Consider the following 25,635-nt stretch of genomic DNA (forward strand, 5'->3'; position numbering starts at 1 on the left):
CAGTAAAACGAAGAGGCAGATCGAAGGCTTAACCAAATTGTAGCCACTCGTTGCAGAGCATAGCGAATTGAAAACGCGGTGAAGACGATGCCTTCCCCCTGTGCAAGCGATTTGTGGGCGCGGGGGTTGCCTCTTTTGGGGGGCGTCCTTCGTGCTGTTTGTTGCTCCATAGCGGGCACACCCTTCTACGCAGTTTTTATCTCCCCCAAATTTGCCCAACTTTTGCCCCGCATTTCCCCCTTTTTTACCCCAATTGTTTCCCCCACATTTGCCCCTATTTTTTGAGTAAAAGTGGCATTCCTTTGCTCACTCCCCTTTGTTCATCTACGACTTAGCGTAACGGCAGTGCGCTCTTCCCCCTTTTTGTTACCCCCACCACTTAATCACCCCTTTTGTTATCCCCCCTCTTGTAATTCATCTCCCTTTTAACGGCATATGTGCACCCCTTTTTGCGAAATCGCTCCTCCAGGGGCATTTCTTTTTATGTGCCCTTCTGGTGAACATTCTACACGAAAGATATCTTTTCTCACTTCCCCATGTTGTGCCATTAATTATCCCACTTTTTTTTTTTTTTTTAAAAATAAAAAATTATGTTTGTTTTAAAAATGAATGAAGCATTTTACCTCCGCTTTAAAAAGACACACCATTTGGAGTGCAAGCGGATTGCCAAAGGGAGGAAAAAAAAAAAAAAAAAATCAAGCGGAGTGAAGTTAATCGGACTGCACTTCGGGATGGAAGCACTCATTGTGAACCCCCCTGCGCAGGATGATACCAGCCCGGTAGAGCAGTACCACCACGCTCTCCTATTGTAGGAGCGTTGCGTTTTGGGTCCTGTTTCCATTTGGAACGCCTAATAAGCGAGGAGGGGGGAAGGTCTTGCGCACCTGCATCATCGGTAGAGCGTCTACACGGGTGGACGCGGCTAATAGCTACTTCGCAGCTTCTCCACCGTTTCTTCACCGCTTCTCCCCCGCTTCCCCCCTCGCGATGTCCTCCGTCAGGTGGGTGCACAGGAAGGGGCAGAACTGCGAAAAGCGAGTCATCTCGCTGAACGAAATCAAAGAGAGGTACCTGAACGACGCCGCAAACCAGAGGAAGGACAGACGGAATGAGAAACCTTTTCGCGATGGGATAAACGCAGACACGGGGGGAAAAAAGGGAAAAAAAAAACTCATAACATTTTACGAAAAAAAGCCAGAAAAAACTGCTAATCAGCAAAGGGGGTTGAGCGAAAAAAATGTCAGTATCCATTTTGGGAAAAAAAAATATTGCTGTTCAGGTGAAAAAGGAGAAACGAAAAATGGCTGTTCGGGGTGCGGCGGGAATGTGGCCCCCCCTGGTGGTCAACATGGTCAACATGGGGCGTTTGGGAGCGCTATCGATATGGGAAGAGCGGCAATAGGAGGAATATGCGGAATAGGCGGAACAGCCACAATAGGCAGACCCTTGGGGGGGGGAAGCAACCCGGGTCCTCCTCACCATGCGCAGCCACAAGTGAACATTAACCTAGACGTGAACATTCAATGGAACAAACAAAACGGGAAAATTGAAAAGGACATCTGCCATGTAGGGGGCACGAGCACCTTTCACGGGGAGAAGCGAACGTGGCATCCTACAGAAGGTGACAGAGAAGGTAACACAGAAGATGATGGCGAAGGGAACATACGGGTGCCCATCAGTGAGAAGCGCTCCGGGGAGAATGGCAACTGGAGTGACTCCCCTGTAGGGTATGAACAGGGAAGGTGCCGTCAGGGGGAGGTACCACCCCCATGGGAGGCAGAGAAATATGAAAAGCACTTCCGTTATGGCAACCCAAGGGAAGGTCAGCATCATCAGTATAGCGGCGGTGAATATCTGCAGCGAAACCGTGGAGGGGGAAACCACCCCCACGGAGAGATTCCCAACCCTCTCAAAAAAAACAGACAAATGAACCGCTTTGCAGAAGAGTGTACCACGTATGATGGGATGAGACCCCCCCCGTATGTCCCCCTCGAAAAAAGTCACGGCGATCACGCAAGGGGGAACCCCCACTACGAGGCAGAAAAGGGGCACAGCCAGCTTCGATATAACAGTGGGGGGCAACTTCACCAAGTGCGCGAGGTAGAGCGGCATGGGGGGGAACCGTATGAAGGGGGGGCTAAGCAGGGAGTCCGCCCGTATGGTCAGCAGCACCACCTGTATGTTAAGCAGTCTCATCCGTGTGGTCAGCACCCTCATCCGTATGTTAAGCACCCCCACCTATATGTTAAGCACCCCCTCGCGGATCCGCTCAAAATGGACCCCCCGAAAGACAGGCAGAAATATGCCTCCCCCGTGGACCCCAAACCAATTTGCAGCGATGGGGAAGAGAAAAGGAAAAACTCCTCCCAAGGGGGGGGCCAACGTGCTTATGGTGACAGCGGAGGGAGTAGCGACTTCAGTGAAGGTGGGTTGATTCGGAAAGGCCAACCAAAAAGAGGCGGCAGGGAGGTCCCCCCCCAGGGGAGTCTTCCCCTCCCACACGACCATCACAGAACAGCCTACCCCCTCAGTAGTGAGGAGGTCCTCCTAAGGGGAGCGAAGCAACAGAAGGAGTATGAACAGGATAGAAAAAAAAAAAAAAAAATTATCCTATCAATTAACAAAATTAGTAACATTTTAAAAAAAAAAATTTTGAAGTACTTAACACGTTGGAGGGAACATTCGATAGTGAGGCCCCCCCGTCCCGTCTACAAAAAATATTCCAAAATTATTTCCCCAACGGAGAATCATCATGGGGGTAAAAACGGGGGGTCCCTCACCGCACTGTCGGGACACACCACACAGAGTGCATTCCCACGGAGGGTAGATATGCCTTTGTTGTCTTTTCAAAGAGTGCCAAACGGGGGGAACTATCCCGAGCGGGGAATTCCCAATCCCCTGGGGGGAGGAGTACCACAGGGTGGATCAAAGGAAGAAACTTCTTTACGGGTGAACACAGAGGAGACCATCCCAAAGAGCGAACTCTCACACTGCAACGAATCGGGGGTACCCCCATTTGCAAAAAAAAACAGCAAAGAATGTTTAAAGGTGTATAGGCAGCTTTCCCAGAGGAAGGTCCTGACGAACACGCTGATTGACAGCTTCAACGATGTGGACATACACGACCAGCGGAAAAAGAAAAAGTACCTCAAGTTTTTTTCCATTTTGCTGTGCCTCTTCCTGAGGAGGCACATGCACAGGCAGTTGTCTGTGTTTTTTTCGGTGATGGGTTCGTGGCGGCGCCGGCAGGTGAGTCCCTCGAGGTGCGGCCACGCCGAGGGGGTGAAGCCGCTAAACGAGAGAAGCCGCTTAACCAGCGAAGCCGCGTAACGAGCTAAGCCGCTTAACCTACGTTGCGCTGAGGACGACGCAACCATTCGCCTTTTTTTTTCCCCCCCACTTCTGTAGGAAGAAAAGCGAAGCATACGGAAGTTCATCAACAGTAGAGTATATGCTGTGACCATCCTGGAGGGGGCGCTAAAACGGAGGGAGAAAAAAAAAGCGCTGAGGCAGTTGGCACTGTTGGAGAGGGAGAAGCGGGGGGGCAGAGAGGATAAGCAAACGCTCCACCATTATGGTGACCACCCCATAGAGAGCAACAGCACCGAGGAGAGCAGCGTTTTGAAGAGCGCGCCGCACCCGGTTGAGCCTTCACACCGAGATAACTCCTTGCATGATCACCGCGTTGCCGATTGTACGGAGGAAAACGAACCAAAACTCACCCCCAGTAGGAGCCACGAAAAGCCCTGCTTTGGCAAGCCGAAAATCTTTAGGACAGACGACTTTGCCATGTTCTTCAAAAAAAAAATACTAAAAGAAAAAGATGACATTTTGCAAAAGTGTCTGTTGAGATCCAAATCAGATGCAGTGTTAGATTTTTTAAAAATGAGTCGGATGGAAAATTTCTCCAAAAAAGCTACCTGCAGTTCAGCCGTTTTAAATTTCCCCGATGCTGTTTATTACAATGAGGATATGAGGAGCTCTACACTCCTCGATCGGTTCTTCACAGCTACGTACAGCCCGGAGGTGCACACTGGCCACCACCATCCCCACAGAGATAAAATACACCTGTCCTTCTATGAGCATATGAGTGACAATTGCACAATGGTACGTAGCTCAGTGGATTACCACCACAGTCAGAACAAACGGGAAACCTACATGCACTTTAAAAGGGAGTGTTTCGAAACGGGGGGGGGTAACTGTACGGATTCAGCTAGGCAAAGTGGCACCGGAGGTAAGGAACGCCTTCCTACAAGCGTAGCAGATGCGATTAATACCGCTGGCGCGAAGGTGGGATCCACCTCGGACGTCATGAATAAACTGGGGTGTCTCATTGGGGACTCAAACTTCCTGAGCGGCGTGACGGCCGGGGGGGGAAACCAGATGGACGACTCCAGTGAGGAGGACGTCAATGACAAAAGGTGCAGGATGTTCTTTAAGCAGTTTAAGAAGCAGCTCACCATGAAGTGTAGGGAAGCAGCGCCGGGGGAGGAACTGCGTGGCGATGACCGCCACAGCGGGGAAGACCATCTCGGCGAAGCGGACGAGGCGCAAAACGGGCTGAGCCTCAGCGACCTGAACAGCACCGTGGGGGTGTCAAAAGATGGGGCGACGTATACGTGAGGGGGTGGATGTCCAAATGGAAACTGTGGCAGTGCGTTTATGCATCCGTGAAGTTGTGGCAGCGCGTTTATGCATCCGTGAAGTTGTGGCAGCGCGTTTATGCATTTATAAACCTGTGGCTGCCTTTTTTTTTTTTTTTTTTTTTTTCCAAACGAGTGGCGTTTAAGTTGAATCAGAAAGGGGTCCCCCAATTGGTAAAAGGGACACGGAGCGGCTCCCCCCCCAAGCGAATACACATCTGCGGCCGCTTCTCCACAAAAGTAACTTCTCCAAGTGAGCACTTCCTCACATTTTGCCGCTCACATTTTGTGAGAAAAGCTCTGCGGGGGATTTTTTTTTTTTTTTTTTTTTTTCACCCTTCGTGCATCGCGCCATTTTTGATTATACATTTTTTCTCACCTCCTTGGGGCAACTTTTCGCTGAGCTTTCTCGCCGAGTTACGCTCCTTACATGTGCAAGGAAATAACTGACACTTGGGGTTGGTTACCCAGGGGGGGAAGCACTACTGATGAGAAGCGCGGCGGGGAGAGAGCGGGAGATGCGAAGAGGCACATAGGGAAGCTACATTAGGGAGGGATGCACACGTGGGGGTCCTTTTCACATTTTTTTTCCTTAGCGGGAGGAGAGGGAATACACCCCAGGGGATCAGCTGACATAGCCACGAAAACTGCGGGCTGATCGTCCTGTTCACCGCTTCCCCCTGTAGAGCCCCTTAAAATGGCGCCCAGCGGCCTCCTTCCCAAGTCGGTGCTCCAGTACCTACTTGCAAACAGCGCCGCTAAATTGACCCCGCCAAACGGGACAACCCACTTCAGCACAGCGAAAATCCCGGAGAGCTTAAAAGCGTTGTACGAGAAGAAGGTAGAACAAATGGAATTGCGAAAGAAAAAGTTGGAAGAGAAAAAAAAAAAAATGGACAAGGTTCAAATTTCCAAGGAACGAAAAAATAAATTCAAGTCCTCCAAGGGGCAGCACAACGTCTTTTAGGGATGTGTGCAAAAATTATGCGGCTCAAGCGAATGGGGAGGAGGAAAAAGTTAGGCGTTACCCTCCAGCGGGGTGCTTCGCCCCCGCGTGGGCAGCCCAATGCGCAGCGCGAGTATGTATATACTGCTTTACGTAAATGCACGTATATGCCCTTACACGCATAGCTGCTTATGCTTACGCTTATGCTTACGCTTATGCTTGCCATGTGCTCCGGGCAGCGGGGCCGGCTAGGCGGCCCCCTCGACCTTGAGCGCGGTGAGCAAAAACCCGTCGCCCAGCTTGGCGTTCTTGATGACTGGGTGCGTGCGCCGCTTCACCACCTGCTGCTCTCGAAGCAAAAACTCATTGAGCTTCACGTTTATGAACGAGCCGGTATCCATTAGACCCTTTAAGAATAGACTCGACAAATTTAAATCGTCCGTGTGGATAATTAGCTTGCTATCATTTTTCAGGAACTTGAGGGCCACGTTGATGAGTGTGTCTACGAGGAGACACACGTCTGTGTTCGTGCTGTAGATGAAGTCGCTCGAAATGATGGCGACGAATGCTTCCGCGCCTCGGCTGTTCATGTGGTCTATCAGCATGTGTTGCAGCTGTGGGGGGTGGTCGGGCGCGATTGTGCTGTGCACCTCGTCCGCTTTGTCCCCCTCGTCCGCTTCGTCCTCGTGTGCATTCTTTGCACGCTTGTTGGTGGGGGGCGCTGCGTCGGTCGTGGGGTCGGCCGTCTGGTCAGCCGCGGGGCAGGGGAGATTCCCAACGTGGTCGACCTGGTCCATTCTCCGCTTGCGACATTCCCCTTCGGGTGCGTCCCCCACTTGGGCCGCTTCGCCCACTTCTACCGCTTCGCCCACTTCTACCGCTTCTCTCGCTTCCCCCCCTTTCCCAATGAGCTCGCACCTCCCGTCGATGGCGAGCCACTCCCCCGTGTTCAGTCGCGTCGCGTGGGAGGCGTGCAGGATGCTAACCTTTGCAATGTTTGCACTTTTGGGAATGCCAAAGCTGGGGATGATAGAATTGGAGGCGTTTTTATAAATCAAAGAAAAAATATTCACGTGGTGGGCATAGACGATGTTGAGCGTGCTCGTTAGTAGGCCAAACGAGTCGTCGTAAATGATTACATTTGGTTTTCGCGTGGAGAAGGTGTGCAGGTGGTTTGCGCTGGGATTTGCATCAAATTTTTCCGTATCTTCACAAAACATTTGCGTGCTTTCCTCCCCTTCCGCCGTTTCGCCACCACCTTGTGAGTCCCCCTCCCAGGGGAGAAGGACGTCCCTATTTAAGTGGAACAACAAATAGGATAGATAATCAACCCTAACGGAGGAGATTTTTTCGGGAAAATATTTGTAGTAAAAATTAACCAAGTTAACAATGCTACACTCGTAAACAGTAAACTGGCACAAATGCCTTTTCAGTTTTTTTTCTATATATTTAAATTTTGATATGACCGTTTTGTCTTTATACGTGGAGGAATTGTCTACCAGCTGTTTTATAACTTCGTAGGGATTTTCGTTGGGGTTTTCTTTCAGCTCTAAGATATTCTCTTCTGTTAACTTTTGCGAGTTTGCATTCTGGAAGATGTCCTTGTTTGTTCCTTTGATATCTCCTTGAAAATCGATTTCTAATTTATTTTTTTTCTTTTTGCTCCTAACCCACTTGTTGTTTACGTACGTGTATGTCGAGCCGTATTTTTTATTCACAAGGAAAATCAAATTGAGGTAGTTTTTTTTTATTTTTATTTTCATGTCCACCACTTTGTGCAGCCGGCACTTGAGTTCGTCGTCGATCAGGACGAAGTCGTGCTTCCGGATTTTCATGCTGCCTGGGGGGGGGATCCGCCAACTGGGCCAAGCGGGTATGGCAGCGGTGTGGTAATGGCAATGGCAGCGGTAGTGGTAGTGCTGCGAGTGCTCCCTCGGAGCTGCCGCCAATCGCTTCCACGCGAAAGGTGCGCCTCCCCTTGCTCGCAGGCAAGATCCAGCAAAGGTCCAGCCCCAAAATCCCTTATTTTTAATGCTCCTTTTCGGTGACCATGTGCGTGGGGGGGGCACTCCGCGTGATGATTAGCGGATAGTGAGCGGATAGTGAGCGGTTAGCAAGCGGATAGCAAGCGGCTACCGATCGGATAGTAAGCACGTCAATACCTGTGAACCGCCCCCCTTGCGGAATCGTTCACCCCCGATGTAGGTATGCGCCAAAGGGGGCCCCTCCCGCGAGAGCTGTTGATGCGTGACAGTTGCCCGGTTGGTACTGTTCTCCTCCGCGCTGACGTCCTGGTTCTTAACATACACGTGTTATACACGTATTATACACGTATTACATTCGCACTATATATGCATTACATGCGTATGCGTTTTTTTTATTTGCCTGGTCGCGACGTGATGGTCAAGCGCAACCCGACTGCAGCCGTGGGAGTAACCGAGGTTGGCGCAGTTCGTAGCGCTATTAGCCCTGTTAGTCCTAGCACCCTTGGGAGGCACCCCCCAAACGGATTATTTTTCCCCCCTGTGAAGGCCAACGCAGTGCCAGGGGCGGCAATGGCAAGCTGGGGTAACGCACGAGGAGGGGCACATCCCACCACTCCGCATTTTCATCCTGAGAAAAAAAAAAAAAAGGACCTCACAGCAATGGCAGGAGCTTCTTTTTAGGGAGCCTTTCTTGAAGCAGCATTTCGCCTTTTTTCCCTTCCTCCTTTTCTCCTCTTTTTTTTTTTCCCATTTTTGCATTTCCCAGGGGAAAGAAAACGCCTCACCTTTTTTTTTATTTCACGCGCTGAGTACCCCACCGCGCAGTGGCATACGCCCCCTTGGTTAATTCGCTAATTCGCTAATTTGCTAATTCGTTTGTTCTTCATGCACATTTTTGTTCCTTTTTTGTTCCCTTTTTTTGTGCGTGAATATCTTCGCCATTTTTTTTTCGCGCCTAGCGGCCCCTTCGCCTGAGAGGCGTGTAATCCGGAGCAGCTCTCCCCCCCAAGGCTAAGCCCTCGTAGCAGTGTACACCTGTGTGTATGCAACTGGGATTTAGTTGCCGCAGCGGCATTCACCGTTGGGGTGACCTCTCCATCTGGACTGCTCCTCCACCAGGACGGCTTCGCACCGCACTGGCGCAGCGCCCACCAGATAGAGCCAAGCAAAATGGAAAATGACATCTTCGAGAAGAGCAAAAACGAGTTAGAGAGAATCTACCTGAGCAAGCATGTCGTGGTGCACCCGATAGTACTCCTCTCAGTGGTGGACCACTACAACCGAATAGCTAGTAACACCAAGAAGAGAGTGCTCGGCACAATATTAGGAGAAAAAATAGACGGTGTGGTACACCTCACAAATAGTTACGCCTTGCCATTTGAAGAGGACATAAAAGATATTAACATTTTTTTTGTGGACGACCATTATAATGAAAATCTCTTCAACATGATACGCAAGATCAACACGAGAGAGAAGATCGTCGGCTGGTACACCACGGGCTCCAACATTAAACCGAATGACATTTTCATTAACGAGATATTTTATAAGTACCACCACGCGCCCATCTTCCTCCTCGTCAATGTGCACACGGACCAGAGCGTCTTCCCCGTGAATGCCTACGTGGCCATTGAGAAGGCTATCTCGGACAACAAGTTCAGGAAGACCTTCATCCACATCCCCGTCACGATAGGTGGGTAGCGTGCGGCCGTGTGGGGGTGGGCATCCCCGTGAGGGGGTGCAACTGTGTGTGGTGTGGGGTAGTGCCCATCGATTACTCAGTAGTGCGCACCTTCTACCGCTTCCCCAATACTGCGTACCTTCTACCGCTTCCCCCCCCCTTAGGCGCGTTCGAAGCGGAGGACGTCGGAGTGGAGTTCCTGCTGAAGGAGCTGAAGAGCGTGTCGACGTCCACCCTGGCGACCAAAGTGGGCGACAAGCTCTCCTCCCTCAAAAGCCTCATCGCCAAGCTCCACGAAATCTCCGCCTACCTAAGTGACATCCTCAGCGGAAACATAGAAATGAACATCAAAATTCTGTATAACCTCCAAAACGTCTTTAGCCTCCTCCCAGACACAGAGAACCCAGAGCTAGTGGAGGCCTTCATGGTCAAAAATAATGACATCATGTTGAACGTCTTCATTGGGAGCATCACCCGGTCGGTCATTGCCCTCCACAATTTGATTAACAACAAAATTGAAAATAAAATAAACGCAGAGAAGAAGAAGCAGCTCGACGTCTCCAAGGACGCCGAGGAGGACAAGGATAGAGACGCAGACAAGGAGAGGGAAAAGCAGAAGAAGAAAAACTAGCCCGTTGAGAGGCAGCCCCGTGAGGGATAGCCCGTGGGGGATACTTTAACGCGCCGCCCAACCGGTGTGCGCACTGCCCATTAAGTGGACAAAGCGACGTGGAAGAATGGGATCACCAAATGGTGCACCCCCCCCACTGTGATGAAAAAATGAGGCTCTTCTTAGCGAAGTTGATTGCAGTTTTGTTTGCACAGCGAGTGCCAAAATGGGACAGCGCCTTTTGCATGTGATGTGCAACGCGTGTCCAGGAGAAAGAAGTCTCCACGTGAGGGAAGACCACCCTCGATGGGCGCCAGCGATGTGATACCTGCTCTGTGGTATCCCCTCTGTGGCACCCCCAGTCAGCCCTTCTTCCCTTTCCCCCTTTTTTAATCCCACAAAACATTTTACGTCAAAAAAAATAAAAATAAAAATAAACCATATATTGATGTACGGCGAAATGCCCTTACAAAGTAGGGGGGGCATTCCTACTCATTGGGTGTTCGGGAGATAACCCAATGGATGATGCAGTGGTGGCATAATATAACGATGCGCACTTTTCGAAGCATGTTTACCCCCCTAATGGCCTCACCCCTGCGCATCGTTACCCTTCGAAAGGGTGCTCATAACCTCCACTGACCGCTTGTGCATGTCTTCGATTAGCTTGTTCAGCTCCATGTTGTCAAAAAAACCGGGCGTATTCCCGTAGTGATTTTTTATTTCCATTTTCTCGCTCAAATTGTACTTGCGCCTGTTTCCCACGTTGGCGAATCCTGCGCGGTGGAATGGGGGCATATTGGTGACGGCGTTTGCATGGGGATGTGAAATACTATGCCATCTCCACAAGGTGCTTCTCCCCCTTTGAGGGGTACACATTTGGAGCGACAAAATAAATGCACCTCTTCGAACGCACGTATCATTCCAAGTGGGGGGGAAAAAAAATGTAAATTCCCCCCGCATGGGGATAACTGCGAATGGGAAAACCTACCTGACAGGGGTAACGCTTCGGACCGGAAGTCGATCACCTTTGGGGGTTTGTGCTGCGGTATCACCGCTCGTTCGTCATCTAAGGGGGGGGAAGAGGGCACGCATCGGTGAGTAACTCATCGGTGAGTAACTCACGGGGTGGCGCTCTCCTTACAGCGCGCTAAAGAACAAAATGGCTCTCCCTACCTGGGTAGAGGAACTTGTTGGGTGGTCTAATCAAATCATCCTGTGCATTTTCTAAAAAGGAGGAAAGGGAAAGGTTAATAAACAGGTGGACGGCGCAACTTGGGAGGCTTCCTCCGCGATGGAGTGCGCCCAATCCGCTCACTCTTTTTTTTTCTCTTTTTTTTCCTTTCCATCCTTACTGCTCTTATTCGATCGTTTTATCTTGTTGTGCAGTTTGACTACATTGGGCTTTTCTATAATCTCTGCGTTGTTAAGTGGAGGGAAAAAAGGGAAAAAAAAGTGAAAAAAAAATGACAGACGAGTGATCGTTATGTTGATCGTGACCGTGATAACCATAGTGATCACCAGCGGATGCAGAAGCAGCCACGCGGTAGCAACAACGACGCCCGTTCGCCCCGTACTTATCGAGCGCCTACCATTCACGTGGATTCGCTTGATCGTCCTGAACCTCCGCTTAACCTTCGACCGTAGTCCCTTGGCCATGGTATTTGCTCCCCGCTCGACTTAAAGGAGAAGCACCATGCGAAGGGGAGAAGCGGACTATTAAGATTCAGCCTCAACGTAGTTACAGTGAGGATCCCTCCAGTTGGAAAATCTCTCTTGGGGCAGCGTCAGTTGGGGGCTTCAAAAGTGGTATGCTTTATTGGCCGAGATGCCAAGAGGAAAGAATAAACGGGATGTTCCCAGAAAGTTGCGCGGGGAAATTAAAAAAAATTAAACTTAAAGTTAAAGATAAGAAATGAGAAGCGGTAAATAAAAAAAGGTAAACAAAAAAAGGTAGCAAAAAAAGGTAGCAAAAAAGGTAGCAAAAATGGTAGCAAAAAAAGGTAGCAAAAATGGTAGCAAAAAAAGGTAGCAAAAATGGTAGCAAAAAATGATAAGTGAAAAATGCGAACCCGCTCAACGTACGTGCTTAACGCGGCTGCGAATTTTTTCCAACTCAACGGGTCGCTCTTTTCCGCCGCGGATGCGCTGCCAAAAAGTGGCGGCAAAAAATAGGGGCAAAAAATAGGGGCAAAAATAGGGGCAAAAATAGGGGCAAAAAATAAAGGCAAAAAATAAAGGCAAAAAATAAAGGCAAAAAATAAAGGCAAAAAGCAAGGCCAAAAAACAGGGGCAAAAAATAAAGGCAAAAAATATGGACAAACAATAGGGCAAAAAACAGGGACAAAACATTGCCGCAAAGGAGGCGGCGAAAAAACTGCCTGAACGGACTGCTCACCAAATGGAGGTGGCCCCAGCCGCTTTTCTGCTCACCAAATGGAGGTGGCTCGCTCCTGCCGCTTTTCCGCGCGCCTACCACACCCACTTCTTTCTGCGCACGTGGAGGTCCTTGGGGGCCCGGTAGTAATGGTTGCTGTACGCGCCGAAGTCGAAGGTGACGTTGGGCACGAGCATCCGGATGTGCGTCTCCAAGCGATCGAATGGCACGTGCAGCCTTTTCACACTTTTGAGCATTTTAAACAGCTCAAAAATTTCCATATTAACAAAATTGCTCCTATGGATAACTTCAATAATTCTGTAAATGATCTTTTCGTTTTTATACGACAATTTTGCACACGAATTTAAGTACTTTATTGCCTCCTCGGGGGACAAATAATTCGAGTTGTTGTCCAGCCTTGCACACAAAATATTATCCACCGCAGAAAACACCTTGCCGTTCAGGTAATAAATTTTGCTATACGCATGAACGATATTGATCAGGTCACTTCCTTCCAGCGAGTTGATCTTCCTTTCACGAAGGAGGAAATCCCCAATGATGTCATATACCTCCCGTTCGAAATATAAATTTTTACTGTAACTTAGGAGATAATTCATTAAATCGATTGGAGTACAGTTGGCGAAAAAATTTCTGTACATTTTCACCTGCACGTTAAATCTTTCCATGTGAATTTTGGACAGCAGGATCCTCACATTGCAATGCACCTTTGTTAACGATATTAAACATTGGGATAATTCTGAGCAGCCCATATATCTATACACATGCTGCAGGAGGAGCAAAATTTCGTTATACAGCTCATCTATGTACATGCTAAATTTGCTGTATGCGTAGAGGACATCCGTCACGTTTTGCGCTGCTTCGCTGATCAGTGGAGGGATTTCCTTCTGTTCCTCCGTTGACTCTGCACACGCTGCTCGGGAGCTGCCCAATTCGTCCCCCCGGCGGAGATCCCCATTGTACCACTTTATTCTCTTCAATACAGGGGGGTATAAATGGAGGAGCAGTTTCTCGTGGTACGTCCTATTCTTGGCATATGCGTATAGGACCTTCTTTATCTCCTTAAAGGGCGCACTTTTGGCGATGTTTTCTCCTACTAAGTAGTTCCCAATTTTGTGTAGCAATTTGGTTAAATTTTTATACACATGTTGGTATGCCTTACCCGTTTGGCCCACTTCCCCATTTCGTGATTTCTCCTTGGAGAGTGAAAAATGGGGAGACGCCTCAATAATTTCAAACAGCTCTGCATGAGAAAAGGAGCTGTAATAGTTGCCAATTATTTGGATGATCTCCCCCATAGGGATGTCTTCCAATTGGATTAAGTTCTCTCTGTGCAACATGGCAAAGCTGTAAAAGGAGTTACTTATGGCTAACGTTGTGCATGTCCCTAATTTGATGTGCTCCTTCAGCTTATTCACCAGGACGTGCAGTAATTCTCCATCCGTGTAATGGCAATTAACCATTATGCGGAAAATGATGGAGAGCAATTCGCTGTCCTGTACTTTCACTATCTCTGAGGATAACTTCCCCACCAATTCGTGGATACATACCAGCTTACTCATGGTGTGCAGGAGAAGAAACACCATTTTTAAGTTCTTTTCCATCTGGATGATCTCCTTCATTTGTTCTATTAGCCCATTTGCTGTCTCCTCGGAGATGTCCCTTTTCTCTCCGATCAGTTCGTATAGGGTTTTTAAAAACTGGTGTGGTTTGCTCTCTTTGGCGGTACGCTGGGGGAACGAGGCGGTGGGTCCCCCCCCTGCTTCGCTTCCACCCAGTTGAGTAAACGAGTTGATCGATTCTCCACCTGCTTCGCTTCCATCCCCCTGGGTAACTCCCTCTTCGTTGGACACAAACGGGTTGACCCCCTTACCCGCCTCACCCCTATCAGGGCAAACCTCCCCTCCGTCTTGATGCCCCTCAGAAAACTTATCACCTAGGTAATCGGTCCTGATGCCCCTTTCGACGGTGTTCCCATTTTGTGCATCCCCATGGAGGTGACTCCTCCCATGTGCAACTATTTTGAACTTCCTTAATTTTTTGTTTCCCCTTCCTAAGGAGGTAGCATCACTTTGTGGACACACTTGGGGGGACTCTCCATCGAGCGATGGGTGGTCCTTCCAATCTTTTGCTTCAATTTTGTCTCTCGCCAACCGAAAGGACGTTTCATAAGCATTAATTTTAATTTTTTCTTTTCCCGGCTCATGGGCCCACATTTCGGCGCCGTCCTCGCCCCACTTCATACCCCCGCAATGGGCATTTTCTGCTAAGGGGATGCCATTGCTATTGAGCAACGAGGGACGTTTGTCCTTTCCCCCAACGGTTCGAACGTACTTCACGTGGATGGAGCGAAGCGTTCGCGACTTCGCAAGGATGTTTGAGAACATAATTCCGCTGCGGTGACTTGTTTTGCTTATCTTTTGATTTGATTTGATTTTATTTTCTTTTTTGCTCCCCCTTCAGCAGTGACAGGACCACTCCAACAGGAAAAAAACGTACCACCTGGTCAGGTGATCGCACGCACGTTAACGTGTCACACCAAACTGTTTCCTCTTCGCGCTCACGTTGTAGATGTAGAGCCAGTGCAAACGTTTCTTTGCAAAAGTGGAGACGCGAAAAAAGGGTGTTAAAAAAAAAAAAAAAAAAATTAGCCAATCTGCACAAACATACTCAGGTGTGCCATGAGAGATAACCAAATGGCGAAAACGCTACTTTTCAGGTTTTCCACTTTTTTCATTCACATTGTTAACATTATCTTTCATTTTAGCCACAATCGGGTTGAATATGTAGTACCCGCTGCAAACCCCGATGATGGTTGCCACACATATGCTTTTGAAGTCCGTTCTGCGCTTCATTTTTTTGTTGCTTCCCTATGGTCTCAGAAGGTAGGTGCCGTGCGCAGTAGTGCAGTACTATACTATAGTAGTGTTCTATATAATGGGTCAAATGGCACAGTTCGCTCCTTTTTTTTTTTTCTTTTTTGTAAATTTTCCCAAGTGCTGTTACAGTTATGGGTGAGAAGTTACACAATCGAATTGGCGAGGTGAGAGAGAAAAAAAGGGAAACTACTCAACACGGTAAGTTCATGTGCAGTCCCCCAATGTAGTAACGTAGCGGTGGAAAGCTCCCCTCGAGCGGCACGAGCATCTATTTCACCTTCGCCGTTTTGTGTGTGTATGAAGGGGATGACAGCGTAACGCGCGAATGCAGCTTCCGTGCCCTTTTCCTAATCAAGCAAACTTTACACGCCCCTCTTTTACTACCCCTTTCGGTGAGAAGTGAAACACCATTTGGGAGTGTCCCATCAACCATGAGGTGTGTACATAGGAATACTACTTCATGCGCGTAAACTAATTAGGCCTCCCCACATTCGTATCTTTCGCTAATCTGTGGTGGTACATAAAATGGCCCCCACGATAACTCGCTTTACAGAGGCGATTTGAATAGGAAGTTTCCCAAATTGGTAAATCTGCTATTTGTTTTAAGGGTTCCGTTGCGGTTGCGGGATGATATTTGCCAAATAAGCAAAAGAGAGCCCCACGAAAAAAAAGAAAAAAAGCAATTTTCAATATCCTCCTCATCCCCATGTAGATATCGTCCCCAAAACGAAATGGTGACAGCATTAATAAAAAAATGTGGTCCTCCTTTGTGTAACCCTTTTCCCTCTTAACATCTCACCCTTGCGCGTGAATGGGGCGAATAAAATTTGGGATGCTCAGCGGAGAGAAAATAAAAATGGGGGTCGCGCGAGGAGAAAAAGGCCTGGCTGCCACGTGCGCAATGGAGAAACCTGCACAGGTGGTAGCATGCGCAAGTGCGTATGCGCATAGTATATGTACATCCATCGAGGCATACCCGCTCGTGCAATGCTGCGGGCGGCTAACATACCACTTACAGGGGTGATCGTCCCTGTTCTGGAGAAAGCAGAAAAACGGGCCATTGTTTACCCCTGCGCTTGGTCAATGTGCCCCCCTTTCGTTTTCTTCCCCTTTGCCCAGCGCTAACATCAAGTGCAAAAAAAAAAAAAAAACAAATAAAATAAAAAAAAAATGGCTATGTCGCCTGAACAGTTCATAAAAAGTGAACATTTTATCCTTGCCGTTCATGTGAATTTAAAAAAAACAAAAAAAAAAAAACAAATTGTCATCTAGCCATTTAGCCATTTTAGCGAAAACTACCCAACAATTCTTCCTCAATTCGGCCATTCGTACATCCCACTCGTTAGCAGGTATATTAAGCATACTAACCATATTGACCATATTGACCATATTGACAATATTTACCATACTTGGCACCTTTACCACATTCGCCGCCTCACCGCCTCACCAAACGCGCAAAGCAGCAGACTCCTCGTTGCGCCCATCCAATTTTAACCATCTGTACGCGTGGCATACGGAGTATAACCCCCCCAGCACGGCGCTTAGCTTCCCATTTTCTGCACATCCCCCCGTTCAACATGGCTAGCAACGCAAATTTATTAACTGTAAAAGGCGAAGGGGACTATGGCAAACTGAACGCCTTTTTCGCCGAGCACTCGTACTACCAAAACCACATGCTAAGTGCCATGGATTTGAAAATCTTTAATCAAATAAAATGTGTGGTAAGTAAAGATACATACCCCCATTTGTACCGTTGGTATAAGCACATCGACTCGTTGCCCAGTTATGTCACAGACCAATTTAAGGATCCCAGCGAAAAGGGGAAAAAAGCTGCAGGTAGCCACGCACCAGAGAAAAAAAGCACCCCAGAAGATGATGATGTTGATAACGATATTGACCTATTCGGGGACAGCAATAATGATGACCAGAACATCCTCTTAGAGAAAAAAAAACAGAAAGAAGAAGAATTAAAGAAGAAGAAGCAAAAGGAAAAGGAGAAAAACAGGTCCATTTTAATTATCGAAATAAAGCCCAAATCAATTGACACAGATATTGCTAAAATCCCCAAACTGGTTAAGCAAAAAATTGTGGATGAAAATATCAAATGGGGTGAGGAAGTAAAAAAATTACCCGTAGCTTTTGGCCTGTACAAACTTCACATGTCATGTATTATCTATGACGACTTTGTCAATACGAATGACTTGATGGAAAAGATAGAAAATATAGATTTGGAAAATGAGGAGGACAAGAAAAAGAGGAAGCTGATTCTCGGGCTGGATGGAGAGGTAAACGGCGGCAACAGTGACGAAGAGGGCGACGACGATGGGGCTAATGAGGACGACGTGAATTACGAAGACGTGGAGGACGACCTGGACTTCCTGGTGCAGTCGGCCGAGATTATCACCTTCAACAAGTTGTGAGCGCCGGGCAGGAAGCGAGCCTGCACGTGCGCAGTTACATATATGCACATATATATATAAGCATGTATGTGTATGCACATGTGCGCACCTGTTGCGATGGGCAGCGGTGCCCCCCCCCCCCTTCCGGAGTTGGCACACATGCGTGGCGAAGCCTTATTTACACTGCCGCGCGCACCCTGTCAATGAAACGAAAAATGGACATCTTCCCAAATGCGTGATTTTTTTTTTTTCTTCTTTTTTTTTTTCGCGAAAAACAATCGTATGTCATAACTTCTTCCCTGCAAGCGCCACTGCACAGTAAAAAGTGTGGCTTTATCAAAGCTGTAAATGCGCGTGGTGAAATGGCTTCATTGCAAGAGTCTGCGCAGGGAAGGCAGCACTCCTCGGAGGTGCACACTGCGGTGCTAAGTGGCTATGTAGAACGCCTCCGCGCGGGGTCCATGCATATCCGCATTTGGTCAAAGGTAAACACTTGGCAGAATTGGAAAAAAAAAAGGAAAAAAAAAGTGAAGACCGTCCTATGAGTCGCCCCAAACGTAGGCAGCCGCGGTTTACCCCATTTTGAAACAAACGAAAAGTGAATGCGAAAAAAAATTGTTAAGCGGAAGGTGAACTAAACAGAGGGGGGCACGCCAGCGCGAGTCGCTCTTTCGGTGCATACTGTTCCACTCGCAGCAATGGCGCGTGTGCGAAGTGAGAAGTATGCCGGGCGAGCAACAGTCGGGGGCCATGGAAAAACAAACAAGGCGCGCTAGGTGAGCAAAAAGGGAATAAATAAAAAAAAAATAAAAAAAAAAATAAAAAATAAATGGATGGAATAAAACCGCTGCAAATCCGCTGCAACTCCGCCGCAACTCCACCGCAAATCCGCTGCAACTCCACCGCAAATCCGCTGCAACCCCGCCGCAACTCCGCGCAACTCCACCGCAAATCCGCTGCAACCCCGCCGCAACTCCGCGCAACTCCGCCGCTACTTGTACGTGACGATGAAGTCGCCCTCCTTGATGTGCAGAATGACCGAGTCGTTGGGCTGAATCTTAATGTTGTATATGCCGTCGATGTACACGATGGTATTGCTCGTGCAGGTGCGTATATTCACATACTGGCAATTGTACACATGGTCGGTAGAGTCGTAGACGCTATTCTCCACGGGCTCTTTCACAATACACTTCATATGTTTGCTACTGGGATGGAAGCAAATGGAATTATTTATGTACTCAGAAAAGGCATCATAATTGATGGGCTGTATATTCTCCTTCACCACATCATTTTGTATACGTACAAATTCGTCAATAATATTTTTCATTTTTTTTTTGTCAATTTTGTTAACATTATATGCCCATGCAGTGGACCCCGTCCCACTTGTAATCAACAGAGCGGTACTCTTCAGCTTCTTTACCATTTTGTTATCTATATTTATGTATGTGCAGATGTTATTTTTGACTGCCTCGTATATGTAGACCTCGTTAATGCTTCTGTATGTTTTTCCCTCTTGTTCGTTGCACCTTTTGATGTACACCGTGATGTACTTCCGGTGCAACTTCCGATGCTTGTTCGTCTCGAAGAAGCACTTGAGCGTGTTCCTGGCGTACTCCTCCGCGCTGATGGGGAGGAAGCTGCGCGGGTCGTTGCGGGGGAGGCGGTGGCCAGCACGGTCAGCATGGCCAGCATGGTCAGCATCGCCATATTGGTAAGCATCACCCGCATCACCCGCATCACCCGCATCACCCGCATCACCCGCATCACCCGCATCACCCGCATCACCCGCATCACCCGCATCTCCAGCTTGACTGCTCCTCCGCAGCTCCTCCCCTTCGACCGCCTTCACCGTGCGGCTGTTCCCTCCCCCGGGCCCCTTCTCAACCGCACTGCTGCGCTCATTTGCGTCATCACCGTCGTAACTCAAGCTGCCATTCTGCGCGATTCGCTCCATCGCATTCACATCTTTGAAGTCAGTCTCTCCCATTTGATGCTTATCGCCATGGTCACTCCTCATCCCGTTTGCCTTCTCCCCTCTCTCTTTGAGATTTTTTATAAAATTGGACACATCCGTGAAGATGAAATTTTTTTTTTTTTTTTTTTTGTTGTAAATTTGCTCGAACTCTCCAAATGATTCATATGTGTAGTTTATTTCATTTTCAGGGTCTACATGGAAGTACTCCAGGCAGAGCTTCCCTTCAGATCCCCTGGGGTCGCTGTTGATTCCGACCAGCTCAATGTGCTTCTTCTCCCCTCCGGAGTTGTCGTCTACGATGTACTTGTTCGCGATGATGTGCGCGGACTCGAGGTACGTTCCGTCTCCGCCTTGGGGGGAGAAATGGAAAAGAAGGGGAAAAAGAAATTAATCGCGCGCTCAGGAAAGCAAGTGAGGAATGCACAGAGGTACCCCCACGTGGAGTATACATATACGTATACGTACACTTATACGTACACTTATACGTACACTTATACGTATACTTATACGCATTTGCAGAGGGAGGCCAGCCTACCCACGCTGAAAATCGCGTCCGGGGAAAAAATCCCGGAGCTACTGATGCAGATGTTCTCAATGTTCCGCTTATACGCCTTCAGTATCGACACGTGCGACCTGTACTTGGTCCTCAAAATGTTAATCACATTATTTACTATGAGGGTATGTGTAAAGTGAGAAATGTAAATAGAAAAAAAATTTCTCAAAATATAATCGTCCTTAAATCCTTGCTTCTTCAAATTGTCATATTTGGTGTACTTTTCGATTAATAAAATTCGATCGTATTTTTTTAAAATGACTTCATCTGAGAGGTCGCCGCAGGTGCTGTGCAGCGTGGGACTGGAGGTGGGTTCCCCCAGACAGTTGGGCGCCGCGGGCTCCCTTTCGCCAGGGCGGTTAGCGGCGCACACGGGGTTAACATGGTTAATGCCGCCGATTCGGCCGATTCCGCCGCTTTCGGTGATGCTTTCGGAGTTCCTTCCCCCACTGCTTCCGGCGTCGCTTCTTCCCCCCTCCGCGGAGTAGCCACTTATGGCGATTTTCTTACAACCCACGTGCGGACTCGTCATCATCTTCCCCCACTTTGCGAAGCAGAAGTTACTCGTTTTGCAGACCTTGCCGACGCAAATATGTTTGGGGATGTATGACATGGCCCAGTTTCTATCGTTTCATTTCTCCCCTCTGTGCGGAGCGGCATCTACGATCGCATCGCTGACGCCAGCAGGTTCGTTTGCGGCAAGGCGCAGCCAGGTATGTGCACAAACGTACATGTGTACATGCGCATATGTACATGCGCATATGTACATGTGCATATGTACATGTGCATATGTATATATATATACGTATTTGCGTTATTGGGGCGGGCTACTGGCGGGGTGTGCCGATTCACTCGCTTCGACCAACCTGCGAGTTAAAGCTTCTCTCCCTCGGGAAGGAAGTGGTGACCCCTTTGGAAGGTGCTCAGGGGGAATGCTTATATATCTACGTGCTGAACTCATGAGAGGATTTTATTTTATTTTTTTTTTTCCCCCCCTTCGCTTCCTCATCTATACACTCTGCAAAAAATGAGACTTCTTTAACTCGCGGCTTATTGTCCTTGTTTGCTGCCTTTGTCGCGCCCTGCTTCTCTTCTCACTTTTTCGTTCGCCAAATTCCTGGTTGGTCCGCTTTCAAGGATCGCTACTTTTTTCGCATCACTTGGGGGTCCTTCACACTGCCTCGTCGGCATAATTATTGCCAATCAATCTATGTACCCTTTCTACGTCGTCTAGGGTTCATTTTTTTTTTTTTTTTTTTTCCCCTAACTTGTTCAATTCAGCCGTTGGGTGGATGATAACAGCGCACCGGCAGCGGCACGCAGAAGTGAGCAGCAATTATTTTTTGGCCCGGCTATCACATATGCCCTGCGTTGCCCTTTTTTTTTTTTGCGAAATGTTTTTGCCCTTGAGGGGGAAGTGCGCGCGCAGTTAGCCATGCGTAGAACGTGCATATAAGTGTATGTATGTGTTTATGCAAATGTATATGCATACATATTTGTGTATGTTTTTTTTTTTTTTTTTTATTCCCCGCCCTGCGCGGCACAGAGGGGTGTAGCAATTTTGCATGTTCGAAATGGGCATGCTCTGCCTAGGAGCGAGCCAATTTTGCTGCCCCTCCGTAAGACCATTCCGATACGCAAATTTACGCACATCGCGCGGTACACCTTTTGCGTTTTTTCCCTTTTGCTTTTCCTTCGATGGGGAATTTCCAGCTGGGTTATTACAACCCTGGGGAGTGGGAGGACAGAACGGGCAACTCCTTCTGCAGAGCCCCTCCGTTAGTACGCGAATACACATATCTACATGTGGCGCATCCTCCCCCCAGTTCACTTCAAAAGATAAATGTTCCTTTGTTTTGATGGCAAACTGTGTGCACGTTGGACGGCACGTTTGCTTCACCTCCGTTTGGTTCCTTCCCACGGGCGGGCGGCATCACCACGGTGGGGCGGTTGCGCAGGTCACGCAAATGAACAAAAAAAAACACACACGAAATGAAGAGATAACGAAATGAAGAGATAACGAAATGATGGGGTAACGAAATGGTGAGATTACGAAATGACGAAATGTACTGCGAGGGGGAATGGCGACGGGGAGGCGAATAAACATTTCGGGAGGGCCCCCCCGAACTGACCAATCCTCACGAACGTCTAAACCCTCACAAAAACGAAATGTGCCGCGCACCAAACTTTCATTTCTTTCGCAGTGTCGCCAGCAGCGATGAAGGCAAATTAACCTTCACAATTTTGTCGTCGTGCTTGAACACCGTGATTTGCAAACCGGGCTCCAGGTGCTCCTCCGAAATGCCAAAAAGGTTCATAGGGATTTCTATATCTTGATAATTTTCATCCAAACAGACGACTATATTTTTTTGCTTGTCTGTGTACTGTACCTGCACGTTTGCTTTGACGGGTTCGATTTTTTCCACCTTCGCTTGGCACGCGAATTTGGCTGAGGAGCTCTTTAGCGTGCTCAGGTCGATGAAGGAGATCTGCGCGGGGGGGAAACGTAACGTAAGCAGCGCATGCAGTGAAGCGGACAGGGGAGGGAAATACTCTCCGTTGTGCAAAATACCCGGTAGGTGCGGGAGATATACACACAGGAAGGGTCCCCCAATTGGTCATGCCCCTTGCATGGAGGGGCAAAACATCCGTGCGCACAGCTACATATGCGTGTGCTTGTCATGTCTGGAGGAACACATCTGTGCGTGCGAATGGTGGGCACTTCACCTCACAGTGTTGGTACTCTGCCCCAACCTCTCTGTTGCCTTACCATGTTCGTCGTGGCCAGTCGGCCCTGCTTGACCTGCCTCTGTTCAGTCACCTCGCAGTACTTGTCATTGTGGAGGAATATGTGCCCACTCCTCAACTCGTTCGCTAGCACCCATACGTATCTTTTGGTTTGTAAAAAAGTGTTTCCATTCAACATGCACGCCCTGCGTAGCAGGTGGCTCCTTAGCTGGCTGGCCTGCATGGGGCACACGCGGTGTGATAAATTTATCCTGGGGGTGGTAGGACTTCCCCGTCAGCGGAGAGCGGCCGCGTGGTTAATGCAAACGTTCGCTCGTTCGAGCGGCACCCTTTATCTATATCTATATCTATATCCCAGGTGAGGGGCGACTTCTCAAATGGGGACCTGACGATGGCGGAAATTTCACCTGAATTGTTCATAACAATTTTGTGATCACTCCAGTAGGCTTTTTCTGCGAAAGAGTTTTTTCTCCTCGACGGATAATTCGCTCCTATGTTACGCACAGGGGAAGAAACGGGGTGAGGGATAAGCCAACTTGGTACGCGATCTGGTAAGCGCTAGGCTACTTATTTTTATTTCTTTTTTTTTTTCCTGACGTATGTGCCCCGCTTAGCCACTCTCCAGAATTGCTCCTCCAAAAGGGATGGCCCAACTACCCGCTTCTACACCTGCACACTCATCGGGGCCGGCAAATTGCGGAACAGCGCCACCTTTTCGTTCGACCGCCATTATACAGGGTGAATTTGCGCGCAGCGAATGGAGACCCCCAAGTGGAGATCTCCAACTGGTCATATGCCCCCTTAACCAGCAAAAAGCACACTCAAATGAGAAAATTAAAAAATAACAGTGCAACGTTCACACGTATAGGCAACCGCTTGGGGCGGCCCGTCACACCACCGCCGACGAGGCGACTGCTCCTGACGTGAGCAGAAAAATTGCAAAAATGTGTGTAAAAAAAAAAAAAAAAAAAAAAAAATGGCTAGCTATAAATGGCTAGCTGTAGAGGGAGGACAAAAAAACGTAAATGTTCCAGAACGAGTGAATAAGCATAGTGACGAGAATGTTGTCCGTGTATATGTAAATGTAGGACCATAAGAAGGACAGGAAAAACAAGGGAAGCAAGTTAAAGATGTTCAAATGGTGAATTGCGAAAAAAAGGGAAGAAAACGTAACGGCGTAATGTATATGCATGAACAAATTCAAACTCTTCAGCACAAAAAAACGATAAATAAATTCCTCAAAAAAAGGCGCACTAAAACAGGGACTAATAATGCACAACAGAGTTGAAACAAACTCTCTTCCGCTAACAATGTCGTCTATGCTGTTGTCCACGTACATTTCATCCTCCGCCTCCCCCATGAAACGGTTTATTATAAAATTGTTCGCCAAATCCACAACGCTGAATACGAAGTGGGAAAAGACGTACCCATAGATTACCTCAAAGAACCAGCTGTCCTTGTGGCGCAAATTCAAATTGCTTTCATTGTTTAGGAAGTAGGGGTAAAGCAACTGCTTAAACACGACGATGCTGCACGCTACCCATATGAAGTGCCCGGTCAGGATCTGCGGGAGGGAGTGGTAAAAGTGTACAGGTGTGCAGAGCGAAGCGGTACATGTGTAACGGTGGACATGTGGAAGCACCCACCCAGGTGTTTCGCAAAGGATGTAACTCCTCCTTGCCCATTGCGCATGACCTCATGGAGGCAGACTATTTATGGTAGCCCCGCCTCCACACGGTGAGCATCCCAACCTGTAGCGACTTCACCACGTTATCGGAGAGGGGCCGACTGAACAGTTTACAGAGCGTCAAGATGCGCTCCGTGTATATGGACACATATCCTACGGGGTGGGACGGGCAAAAAAATAATGAGCAGGTGAGAAAATAAAAAGGGGAGCGCACTTAGCAGTGGTGCCGCCGCGATGTGAACTTTGCCTGCACCGTGCAGCTTGCAGAGTTGATCGCATCGGGAGAACTTCTCACTGCCGCGCCACTCACCCGATAAAACGTAGGACGCAATCAAGAGGAAGCAGACGGAGAGGATGTTTTTCCGCTTATTCTCCTGTAGCTTGATGGTGAACCGGTTCAACTGCAGCCTCTGCTTGAAGCTGTGAAAGTGGGCCTTGAAACGTTTGAAAAAAAAAATGGACATTAAGAAAAAGAGCGTATTGTTCAAGTCCAGGCTCATCAAAATGTTGGAATGGTTTGGAATTAACTGGTAGGGGAATAAAATGAGGAAGTGGCGAGAGAGCATATAAAAGTGGAGAAGAAAAAACGACACAGAAATGGCTAGCTGGCTAGCTAGCGAATTTGACATTAAGTTATCCTGAATGGAGGTAAGACCACTTTTCACTAATTCGAGTGTCTTCCTCAACCGGCTGCAATTCCGATGGTAAAACTCGCGCAGGGTGTTCTTTGCCCGATTAGTTGCCCCATTAGTTGCTCCATTATTCGCCCCCTTCTCTGCTGCATCGATGGAAGGCTCTCCCTCCCCATGGTCTGATGAATAGGCTCGAAATTTTTTAAATTTAAAGAGTTGCCTCCTCACTAGAAATGCGTTCGACTTAACTTCCTTCCTGTTCGCTGCTCTTCCCCACTGGTATGTCACCGTTATCTTTTTTTTCACGTTGAAGCACCCGACGTACAACTGCAGAATTAGGCCAAGGCAAAAAAAAGGAAGCATCATCTTTCGCCTGTTAACATTTTCGTTGCGCGTGTGTGTGTGTGCGGGGGCGTCTCTTCTGTTCGTCTCTTCATTTTGGGCCGCTCCTCGGGGGGGCTCCTCCCGTTGGTTCGAACACCCTTGGCGTTTTTGCGTAGCGTTATTG

At 48.3% G+C, this 25,635-nt stretch overlaps 10 protein-coding genes across 10 annotated transcripts, besides 10 other annotated features; 4 read left to right on the forward strand and 6 right to left on the reverse strand.

The window, feature by feature from the left end:
- Positions 1-539: 539 nt before the first annotated feature.
- Positions 540-569: a microsatellite.
- Positions 570-987: 418 nt separating this feature from the next.
- On the forward strand, positions 988-4,623 carry PVX_099065 (hypothetical protein, conserved; the record flags this gene model as incomplete). The annotated part of the gene is made up of 3 exons (XM_001614612.1): positions 988-1,727; positions 2,514-3,222; positions 3,409-4,623. 3 exons carry the CDS (start codon positions 988-990, stop codon positions 4,621-4,623), a joined length of 2,664 nt encoding a protein of 887 aa, XP_001614662.1.
- Positions 2,632-2,663: a microsatellite.
- Positions 3,535-3,556: a microsatellite.
- Positions 4,624-4,811: 188 nt separating the features above from the next.
- Positions 4,812-4,835: a microsatellite.
- Positions 4,836-5,340: 505 nt separating this feature from the next.
- PVX_099070 (hypothetical protein, conserved) lies at positions 5,341-5,610 on the forward strand (the record flags this gene model as incomplete). The annotated part of the gene is made up of 1 exon (XM_001614613.1): positions 5,341-5,610. One exon carries the CDS (start codon positions 5,341-5,343, stop codon positions 5,608-5,610), a length of 270 nt encoding a protein of 89 aa, XP_001614663.1.
- An 84-nt stretch (positions 5,611-5,694) lies between these two features.
- Positions 5,695-5,724: a microsatellite.
- A 113-nt stretch (positions 5,725-5,837) lies between these two features.
- On the reverse strand, positions 5,838-7,931 carry PVX_099075 (eukaryotic initiation factor 3, gamma subunit domain containing protein; the record flags this gene model as incomplete). The annotated part of the gene is made up of 1 exon (XM_001614614.1): positions 5,838-7,931. Exon 1 carries the CDS (start codon positions 7,422-7,424, stop codon positions 5,838-5,840), a length of 1,587 nt encoding a protein of 528 aa, XP_001614664.1. The 5' UTR covers positions 7,425-7,931.
- Positions 7,932-8,253: 322 nt separating this feature from the next.
- On the forward strand, positions 8,254-10,276 carry PVX_099080 (26S proteasome regulatory subunit, putative). The gene is made up of 2 exons (XM_001614615.1): positions 8,254-9,264; positions 9,417-10,276. The coding sequence occupies exons 1-2, from the start codon at positions 8,745-8,747 to the stop codon at positions 9,881-9,883; spliced, it is 987 nt and encodes a 328-aa protein (XP_001614665.1). The 5' UTR covers positions 8,254-8,744; the 3' UTR covers positions 9,884-10,276.
- Positions 8,946-8,968: a microsatellite.
- A 57-nt stretch (positions 10,277-10,333) lies between the features above and the next one.
- On the reverse strand, positions 10,334-11,804 carry PVX_099085 (hypothetical protein, conserved). The gene is made up of 5 exons (XM_001614616.1): positions 11,452-11,804; positions 11,215-11,277; positions 11,036-11,086; positions 10,851-10,928; positions 10,334-10,635 (listed from the first exon to the last, which is right to left on the reverse strand). Exons 1-5 carry the CDS (start codon positions 11,516-11,518, stop codon positions 10,451-10,453), a joined length of 444 nt encoding a protein of 147 aa, XP_001614666.1. The 5' UTR covers positions 11,519-11,804; the 3' UTR covers positions 10,334-10,450.
- Positions 11,795-11,833: a microsatellite.
- A 498-nt stretch (positions 11,834-12,331) lies between these two features.
- Positions 12,332-14,470, reverse strand: PVX_099090 (hypothetical protein, conserved; the record flags this gene model as incomplete). The annotated part of the gene is made up of 1 exon (XM_001614617.1): positions 12,332-14,470. The coding sequence occupies one exon, from the start codon at positions 14,468-14,470 to the stop codon at positions 12,332-12,334; it is 2,139 nt and encodes a 712-aa protein (XP_001614667.1).
- Positions 14,471-16,309: 1,839 nt separating this feature from the next.
- PVX_099095 (elongation factor 1B, putative) lies at positions 16,310-17,553 on the forward strand (the record flags this gene model as incomplete). Its single annotated transcript, XM_001614618.1, has 1 exon — positions 16,310-17,553. The coding sequence occupies exon 1, from the start codon at positions 16,711-16,713 to the stop codon at positions 17,551-17,553; it is 843 nt and encodes a 280-aa protein (XP_001614668.1). The 5' UTR covers positions 16,310-16,710.
- Positions 17,554-18,523: 970 nt separating this feature from the next.
- PVX_099100 (hypothetical protein, conserved) lies at positions 18,524-20,595 on the reverse strand (the record flags this gene model as incomplete). Its single annotated transcript, XM_001614619.1, has 2 exons — positions 18,524-19,857; positions 20,043-20,595. 2 exons carry the CDS (start codon positions 20,593-20,595, stop codon positions 18,524-18,526), a joined length of 1,887 nt encoding a protein of 628 aa, XP_001614669.1.
- Positions 18,923-18,942: a microsatellite.
- Positions 20,459-20,478: a microsatellite.
- Positions 20,596-20,758: 163 nt separating the features above from the next.
- Positions 20,759-20,797: a microsatellite.
- A 1,446-nt stretch (positions 20,798-22,243) lies between these two features.
- Positions 22,244-23,618, reverse strand: PVX_099105 (hypothetical protein, conserved). Its single transcript, XM_001614620.1, has 3 exons — positions 23,194-23,618; positions 22,831-23,025; positions 22,244-22,549 (listed from the first exon to the last, which is right to left on the reverse strand). The coding sequence occupies exons 2-3, from the start codon at positions 22,984-22,986 to the stop codon at positions 22,250-22,252; spliced, it is 456 nt and encodes a 151-aa protein (XP_001614670.1). The 5' UTR covers positions 22,987-23,025; positions 23,194-23,618; the 3' UTR covers positions 22,244-22,249.
- Positions 23,619-23,802: 184 nt separating this feature from the next.
- On the reverse strand, positions 23,803-25,493 carry PVX_099107 (hypothetical protein, conserved; the record flags this gene model as incomplete). Its single annotated transcript, XM_001614621.1, has 3 exons — positions 23,803-24,372; positions 24,560-24,648; positions 24,806-25,493. 3 exons carry the CDS (start codon positions 25,491-25,493, stop codon positions 23,803-23,805), a joined length of 1,347 nt encoding a protein of 448 aa, XP_001614671.1.
- Between the last annotated feature and the right edge of the window lie 142 nt (positions 25,494-25,635).

Source organism: Plasmodium vivax, chromosome 7 (assembly GCF_000002415.2).
Source record: "Plasmodium vivax chromosome 7, whole genome shotgun sequence".
Classification (NCBI taxonomy): Eukaryota; Apicomplexa; class Aconoidasida; order Haemosporida; family Plasmodiidae; genus Plasmodium; species Plasmodium vivax.